At 44.3% G+C, this 9566-nt stretch overlaps 1 protein-coding gene across 1 annotated transcript; it reads left to right on the top strand.

Annotated features, from left to right (window-relative positions):
• The first annotated feature begins 1198 nt into the window (after positions 1-1198).
• Positions 1199-8039, top strand: LOC149330356 (uncharacterized). Its single transcript, XM_089559821.1, has 4 exons — positions 1199-1355; positions 3675-3852; positions 5012-5153; positions 7872-8039. Exons 1-4 carry the CDS (start codon positions 1268-1270, stop codon positions 7962-7964), a joined length of 501 nt encoding a protein of 166 aa, XP_089415947.1. The 5' UTR covers positions 1199-1267; the 3' UTR covers positions 7965-8039.
• The last annotated feature ends 1527 nt before the right edge of the window (positions 8040-9566 follow it).

Below are 9566 nucleotides of genomic sequence, written 5' to 3' on the forward strand. Positions count from 1 at the left end.
GGCGCCTCTCATAGCTTGAGTTGCTTTGTGAATTTAAACCACATAAACCCGCCAACCTTTTCATTAGCTTCTAGTGCAGAGCTCAGTCGAAAAAAATACCAACTGTGTCCAAAATATGACAATGTTTTGAAGTTTATTGCAGCAGCAGATTTTTGTGTTGTTTTGCAGTATTGTTCTGTAGTACTTTTTTGTTGTTTGTAGTATTATAATGCTTTTCTGTTACAGCTACACAAAATTTTGTTGTTACTACATAAATTTGTAATCACGAAGTGACCAAGGGAGGGAGAAGCTTCAGATAGCTTGCCGACGTTTCGACAAGAGGACATCTTTTCGTCTGGGAAAAGTTTTCATAATGGTTCTTTATAATCACAAAGGATGGTTCTTGATAATCAGAAAGTGATTATCAAGAACCATCTGACCAACCTGTCTCTGCCATGGACTACAAAAATTTGTTGCCACAAGATTTTCGTCAAAAACATGAGTGAAAATCTGTTGGGACGAAAGATGTTTGTTGTCTTTATCGACCGGGCGTGCACGCAGTAACATAATTACTTATACGGGACCGTGTAAAGGAATGTTCCTCAGTGCTCTCTGCATTTATCGGCGAGGTCTTTACATCTCACACGAGCAGATACACCGCTGCAGTCATTGTCTTCGCAATGATTTATTCAAAGCCAATGCTGCCCATCCAATATAGAAATCCACGTAGATTCATATGAGCGCAAAAAGCCAGCTCTGCAGCGGATATATCGCTCACGGCTCCCCAGTGGCCTGGATATGACGTCATGACTCACTTATAGCCCACTTAAAGAGCCAGTACACTTCCTGCGTATGCAAGCATGACAAAGAGGAGTTCATTCGGCCCCCGCAAATAACGCTTCATCGACCACAGATTTTTAATTCCTGACTGCAGTCCCGACATTCTATTCTAAGTCACAGGTGAGTCTGCATCATACCGGATGCTTCTGGTGCGGCTTTAGTTTTGTGTTGCACACGTGCGCTTGCCATGTACGGTCGATCGTTGTTGAGTAGCGAGGGTAAAAATACAGCAGAATATAGACTCCAAGGTCGTGCTGACGTGTGCCAGCCAGAACGCTACGTTAGCAAAGCGGATTCTGAACTGCGTCTCTTATTTTACGCCTTTTTATTCTTCATTCTTTCCAGCTACACCCTCCAGTTAGTACAGGGCGCCAATATATAGAGTCAGTTGAAACCAGGATTCAAGCCCACACCACAGTGAAAGTCTCACACGGAAAGAAGCCAAGACATGCTGCCCACGCTGATAGTACTGGCTCTCGCAGGCGCTCCGTTTGTCTCGGCTTCCGTGCAGACGCCAACACTCACATCATGCTCTAGTAAGTAGACAGCGATATCATCGCTTAAGCTGCAATGCCCGCCTGTCTTTGCGTCGTATTTGAAAAGCGCTTCAGTTATCAGCGTAAGCGCTAATGGAAGTCAGGGAGCTCTCACTCGGACCCCTCGGAAGGACGCTTTCAGAAATAGTGCAGCAATACAGGGCGCTCTGAGTAGGCTTGAAGTTGTTTGGCGTGTCGGAATAATCCTGCTTCTCATAGCGCCTGAACAACTCCTGACATTCTTGCACTTTACCGTAAGACTATTCGCAATATTTTAGTGAAATGATTGCTCTGCAGCCGACCTACTTAACAAAGCGCACCTTGTTTATGAAAATTTAGAGATATGAAGAAAGATCATAAAGCGTCAACGGTGGCAGCAGTGACACAACATGCTTGTGTGTTCACGTTCGTGACAACACCCAGACTTGAGGCATATATGTTGATTACCATTGAAAAAGGAAATATTTGTTAACATGTGACGAGGAAGTTTTTTACACATGCTACTTAAAAATTTTTGATGGGGGAGGAAAGCATCACGGTCATCTTCAACACGGCTACGTCTTTTACGAGACAAAGGCGCGTCACCCAATTATTGAAGAATAATTGTAACCGCCACACCTAGAACTATGAGAGCTTTTAATGGTTTAGTGTTTCTTCATCTGCATTATAGAAAGGTGTAAGTACATTGGACTTCCTTAGTTTTAAAGGAAGTCGGCATTAGTATGTTGATGCCGAAAACTATTTCGTTAACAATCGCCCTTTATCAGAAATTGTTGGCAACAATGCCGATGAAAGGGTGCCGACTACTCAGATGGGCATGTCCTGGCAGTATTGGAAACATCCTCTCTTCAAGAGGTGTTGGCCATGGGGGTGACGTGATAGTGATATAAAGCAGCGTTGCCCCTGATGCCCTGATGTCGCGTTGAGGAGGAGGCACAGTGCCATTGCTATGGTCACGTCTGCGTCCTAAAGGGAAAGTGAAAATTGTGCTAATTGGTGGTGTAATGTCTTCCATCAAATTGCTGATTCCCATGGTGGAAAAAACAGCGCAAACTTAGACAGAAAACACAGAAAACAGGGGAGACACTACAAGCGCTGACTCGCAACTAAGGTTTATTAGAAAGAACAGAACACAATATATACAAAAACCACCCACGACTGCGTACGTCATAACAGAATACGTGCAAGTGTGCAAGATAATCTAAACAGACTAACTTAAATAATCTAACTTAAATAACCGGGTCCACACGCGCGATGCTTCTGTTTAGATTATCTTGCACACTTGCACGTATTCTGTTATGTCGTACACAGTCGTGGGTGGTTTTTGTATATATTGTGTTCTGTTCTTTCTAATAAACCTTAGTTGCGAGTCACCGCTTGTAGTGTCTCCCCTCTTTTCTGTGTTTTCTGTCTAAGTTTGCGCTGTTTTTTCCACCATGAATTCACACCAACTAGCCCAAATGTCTGCTTTGCTACTGATTCCCACTAGCGTAGCAATTAGCTCCTTGATTTCGTCTCAAACAAGGTTGGATTCCACGAAAAGTGACTCTTCCAGAAATATCAGATTCAGGCACGGCGCTACATGTTCTGGCGTAGACCCACTGGGCTATTTAATGAAATAAAGATTTGGTTTGCTTTATGGGCTGTAAGGTTCCAAAACGACTCAGACTATGATAGACGCCGTAGTGAAGGGGTTCGGAAATTTCGACCACCCGGGTTTCATTAACGCGTACTGACACCGCACAGTACACGAGCCTCTACAATGCAGCCTCCATTGAAATTCGACCGCCAAGGCCGGGATCGAACCAGCGTCTTTCGGGTCAGCAAGCGAGCACCATAACCACTGAGGCACGAAAAAAAAAGGTTTCGGCGTATTAAGTAGGAGAAATAGATGATGGGAAGGCAGACATTACCTATGCTAGAGGTACTGCTAGTTATATGTCCTATGTACCCCCTTCATTCCGGCATCATTTTGCGCTAGAAATTATGATTCAATTAGATATACCATGTGCACCAACAAAAGTAGGTGAAGGTAGGCATAGACATGGAAAGCGAATGGGCATATAACACTGTACATTGCATACCTCTAACCAATGGGTGTATTGTATAGCACCGAATACAACATAGAGTCAGGAGCAGCTATGCAACGTTAATATATTGTTTGCTGCGCAAGAGCCCGAGCAAGCCTGACCATCAACATTATCAGCTTGTTGTTGCACACGTGATCATTACACGTGGTCAGACTGGGGAAAATCAAAGAACAAATGCTGTAGGCACTGCGGTCTCGATAACATTTTTCTTTTTTTCTAATGGGCACAGCTACGCAAAAGGCTAAGGTTGACGCCGTGACCATCACGAACGCCAAGATCGGGCAAAATATGATGGTGAACTTCACAATCATCATCAGCGAGTCACTCGGATCAAACCCGACTTTGCAAATAACCATGCGCAAGCAGAACGGAGGCACAATTCCCTGCACCAACAACGTCGGGTCATGGTAGGTTGTTTTCTCTTACTCAGAGGTAGAATGAGATTAGAACATTTACGGAAAGCGAATGAATCAATTATAAACGACCAATGAGTTAGCTAGCACAGCCCAGTCACTGACTGCGTTTCTCTTGTTAAGCTTTTGGCGAAACATATTCAGTAATGGAGGTGTATTCGTACAGCGTTATTCAAAAGTATAGAGCAAACAGGAATTTATTTTATGGCCACGACATAAGACACACGAGATATGGCCACGACATAAAACATAGTTTTGGTTTATGAGGATTTAACGTCCCAAAGCGACTCAGGGTATAAGGGACGCCGAAGTGAAGGACTCCGGAAATTTCGACTACCTGTTGTTCTTTAGCGTGCACTGACATCGCGCAGTACACGGGCATCTAGAATTTCGCCTCAATAAAAATCGACCGCCACGGCAGGGATCGAACCCGCGTCTTACGGGCCAGTAGCCGAGCGCCATAACCACTCAGACACCGCGGTGGCTTGACATACAACATAAGACATAAGAAGATAAAAATGAGTTGTCATCTGATTTATGGTGGTCATAGTGTGTGTTTGTCTATGAGCTTTATTTTTCACCAATCGGCTAATCACTTGCTCGGTGACACACTCACTTCCTTATTCACTCGTTCGATCTGTTAGCCTGTGGGTTGGTCGGTCGATCGATCGATTGATCAGTCAGTCAGTCAGTCAGTCAGTCGGTCGGTCGGTCGGTCGGTCGGTCGGTCGGTCGATCAATCAATCAATCAATCAATCAATCAATCAATCAATCAATCAATCAATCAATCAATCAATCAATCAATCAATCAATCAATCAATCAATCAATCAATCAATCAATCAATCAATCAATCAATCAATCAATCAATCAATCAATCAATCAATCAATCAATCAATCAATCAATCAATCAATCAATCAATCAATCAATCAATCAATCAATCAATCAATCAATCAATCCCTTGTTAATTCGTCCATCCTGCTTGGCAGTCTCATTCAGTGAAATATTAAATCAGTAAGGTTATTTCTTGAATTCATAAATCATCAGTTTAGTTCCCGTGCTTGTTTCAGTCGGCCCGTGTGTGACCGTCTTTCTCAGCCTCCTGTTATAACCCAGCGTATAAACTGCGACTGAATATCTCCGATCTCTTGCAGCACCTACAAGCTCTGCGGTGGAACCAGCAGCGTAGAGCAAGACCTTGGTCAGCTGTGGAACAACCAATGCCCAGTGCCCGTAACTAATGTGCAAGAATCCATTAGCGCCAAGCTGGACCCTCTCATCCAGTTTATCATCGGCGTAAGTATATAAAGCGGCAATATTTCCAGTGGTATTCTTACCTATTGGGTTAACAAGCTATCTTACGAATGGAATGCAACCCCGTTAGAAGGAACATTGCAGCTACACGTTGATGCGTTTATGCCGTTTTTTTTACGTCCATTCACTATGTTGTCACTGTCATCGCATATTTATTTGCACACACATAGACATGCCCTGAGTACGCCGAGAGCCTGTTCCAACTCCTGTCACACCTTTACCTGGTGACTTCATTACTTTAATTGCCGCTTGCTTTCAAACGCAGGACGCGAATTCTGTGGTGTGAAGTGTAATGCGGTCGTGTCAAAATTTCAGTCGAAATTTTTTTTTCCTGCGATACCAGTAACAGTGGCACCTGGCGAGAATTCCGACGTTATCTGTGTGAAGACTGAGATTGTTGCCTGCCTGAAGGCTTGGCAAGCTAAGCCTCCACCTCCCAGAAGCAGCACTCACCAGCTAACCCCCCCCCTACCCACACCTTCTTAGCTAGCTGCGCGTCCACCCACCGCCACCCTAGAGCCGCTGACACACCCCACACACGCCACCTCCACCATCCAGAAGGCCCATTCACCATCCATACACCACCTTCTACCCATTGGCTACCTCTTTTTTGGGTATTTATCAACTTTTGTCAAAGTGTGTGGAGAGGAAAACAGAGGGTGAAAAGTCAAAATGGAAGCCATTGCATATACGGTGGTTAACCGAAGTTTTTACCTTGCGCTTGGACGGAGATCAGATGGCAGAGAGATGAGGGGCGGGGAAGATTAACAAGATGATAGTACAGATAACACGCATGCGCATCGGTAAACGGGCCGATTTGTACCAATGCATACCACAACAGGGAAGAAAAATTGGTGGTTAATATACGATGCGATATGACAAGACTGCTTTAGCAGTATTGGTTTTACGTATCGGATTTACAATGTTCGCATTGCCATGGCATCTTTGCATCAAATTTCACCGTCGCTTTTTTGCACAGCAGATGGGTGCGCTTCTGCTGGGTACAGGCTTGTGGAGGGAGTCAGGGGTGTCGTTCTGGAAGGTTGGCTGGGAGGTAGGCGCAGGATTCGGAAACACAGACAACGGCGTTTCTCCGAATGAGGGCTATACTGCTAACGCAACAAACCAAACCCGGAGAGGTTAGCGGTTGTAAGGCAGCACGACATCAGTGTTAGTATTACGTTGCCACTTTGTTTGGGACTGTCTAACTATGAAAAGCAACTGCAATTAACATCCGCTTGAGTGCAATGCTGTACTCCACGTTAAGCGATACGTTAGGCCACCTCCTCACCTTCGTGTGCGGTACATCAGACAGCGTTGGCGACATTTGGAGAGCCTTTCTACCTCTAAATTCATTCGACTCCAATGCATGGTCAAGGCGGCAGCATTACTGCCGGCTAGAGTTAGAAGCCGCGTAGCTAAAGAACGAAAGGAAACTGCCACAACAAACTAAAACAGTAGCGCGACAGACTGCTTGTTAGAACACACTACGAGAAGAAGTTTTGGTGATGGCCGAGTGAAGCTCGTCTAATGCACCAAGAAACGAATCAACAAATGATTTAACTCAGTCTGTCCCAGCGATGGTTAGAATCCGGCTTGAAGCTGCCGTTCTTTTATGGTGACTAGGATTCGGACAGGCCGAATTCCGCAGAAATATTTGTCTTTGGGTTCAGCTTTATCCTTGGTCTCAGGGGCTCTGCAGTTTCTGCACAATGTTCGCCTGAATTTGCCGAGAATATAAACTAAAAGTTTTCATGTGTATTAAAACGAAAAAACAAGTGCGGGCAACCGGTAATTGAGGAACGCCAAATAAATAATTAACTTGGCAGAAACGAAGTAGGAAGACTGTATTTTGTCGAGCATGTTTGTAGTGACCGTACGCTTTAGAAATGTTCCAAGTCACCCCTTGTAGAGGTTTTTACAAGGACTCCACTATGCCTAACTATTTAGTCCAAATCCTTACGTTTCCGAAATTGCAAAGAGCATTCTGTTCAAGAAACCCCAGCGTCCACTTGACTGCGCTTACTCTTGTTTGGCTACGCGTAATATTTTTTTATTTTTTTTTATATGAAGAATTTAAGAAACCGCTTGCGTCCCAAACACGATCGGTATGAAAATCGCGGTACGTTGTTCAACAAACCTCCCAAATAACGAAATCTCTAGGAGGAAAAAACTCCTCATTTCATTAAGCCTAAACCTGTGTGATTTCTCTATTGCGATGGCATAACAAAGATTGTGGCTGTTGCTAACAGTTGATAACTACTCGCACATAGCAATGACGAGAGTGTACGACACGTCATAATAAGCATGGCAACCTGGCGTTTCCTAACACCTAAATTTCAGTACGCAAGTGTTGTCAGAACGGCATCGTCGAAACGCTCCCAGGCACCCGCGACCTGTACCAACCACAGCATCTCATGCTTAGCAGCCGGAAAGACGCAGCCATGCCATAGAAATAGCAGGGGTGCAGCAGTTAATAACTGCGAGCCTGAAGTGTGTCGCTGCAGTTGACTCATGTAGTGCTTGCATAATCAGCATAAATTTTCTATCATCCTTAACTGTAGCTAGCGTCTGTTTGTGCACAAGCATTTCCAAATACATAATAGACATGGCCAAATTTTATAGTTGTTGATAACCTTGCTAAACTATGTTCGGTGAAATGAAGCATCTATGAACATTCTTTATCTGTATTTCTTTCAGTTTGCACCAACCACCCTTACCATCGAGTTTAAAGTCAACAATGGAGGAGTTGTTGTCGGATGCCAGTCATTCAAAGTTAACATAGCCGCCTGAAAAGCTGCAAGTCTTATCTGCACAAAGAAAGTACTACAGTCACCATTTTTGAATGGTTAAAAAGCGTCAGCGTTCTAAAAATAAACTAATATCACAGAAACAATCTCGGCTTTTTCTGCACGGATCACAGAAAATTGAAGGTTCTTAACATTATCTTCCCTGATATGGCCACGCCCCTTGCCAATGACTAGGCCTCTTACACCTTTGCGCTACAGTTACCACAATGAACGAGATACTGAGACATTCACATCGAAATGAAAATACCTATCAGTTTTAAAGTACAATTCCTGTCTGCATTATGTCGAACAAGTTACACCGGTACAGACCGCTTTAGTCAACGCCAGCAGGGGCGAGTGGTTACACGAGAGAATGGAAGAAAAGGCCGCGCTTCAAAGATGTGTACCTCATTCTTTTTAATGGAAGGGGAACGATGGACTACTTCATGCGGGTTTGAATTAAGAAGTATATAGAAGAAGGTGTACATCTCCTAGCGACATAACCGTCGCTCAGCGCGAGACCTTGCTGAGACTGGCTGAGTGTGGACTGTTTTCCCAGCGGCTTCAGTTCCCTTAAAATTCTAAAAAAAAAATCCTCTTTGCCAACTGGTGATGGCTCCGGGCGCATAGAACACAGCTTTGCATTCAGATGAGTCAAGGGGTTAGGGGAGAACTGCACAGATGGTAGCGGATGGATGCCAGCCGTGAAGCACGAAGAAATGAAAGAAACATGTACTGGTTTGCGCACGTGTGTATTAGGCGTCATGGATATATGAGAGAACGAGGTCCCAGTTCTTGTGGTTGGAAGCGACACACATGGTGAACATCACATCTAGGGTGCATCTAGGGTGGTTAGTCCATTTGCAATGGGAAGGTATGCTGTACAAGTCCAATGTGATTACAAGAAGGCGACAGTTAACGCCCGCCCTCAGTCTCCGGTAGCTGCGGAGGAACTGACCATGGTGGCTGTCAGACCTCTGACGTGGAGAAGGGTGCTAAGAGTTTCTGCTTCCGAGCAGGCCGCCATTGGAAATTGAAACCGGCAACGTTTAACGCCAGAGCCCTTTCCAGTGAGGTTATCCTTACAGTGCAGCATGAGAACTGGCAGGTATTGAACGGGATGGCATAGGGCTTCGTGGATTAGGTGGACGTATGAAGCACACACTGTGTTAAGTAGTGGGCACGTATTATACTATCATGGTTTAATGGACTGGTGAGGGTTAGGCGTGGGATTCCTGATCAATCAGGATATAGCTGGCAGCATAGAGGAATTCCACAGAATTAACAAGACACTTATTAAGGCGGAAACTTGGACTAGTTAGAAAGCGCTTGGAATCATATTTGGTAGCGCTTAGTGAACACACGGACTAGCGTCTGTCCTGTGTATATGTGCTCTTGTCTCGTGTGTTCACTAAGCGCTAGCAAATATGATTCCAAAAGATTTAACGAGACAGTGGAAGTTGTCGTAATAAAGATTAAAAAAAGCTACAAATTGAACCTTAGTGAAATTTAATACGTTTGGAATATACGGTGGGCTATTAAAATTGTATTTTAAACATATTTTGTATTCATGAATGCACTAAAAATATGTAGAAAATAGGTTCCT

This window comes from Amblyomma mixtum, chromosome 9 (assembly GCF_055824585.1).
Source record: "Amblyomma mixtum isolate Tamu chromosome 9, ASM5582458v1, whole genome shotgun sequence".
NCBI lineage: Eukaryota > Metazoa > Arthropoda > Arachnida > Ixodida > Ixodidae > Amblyomma > Amblyomma mixtum.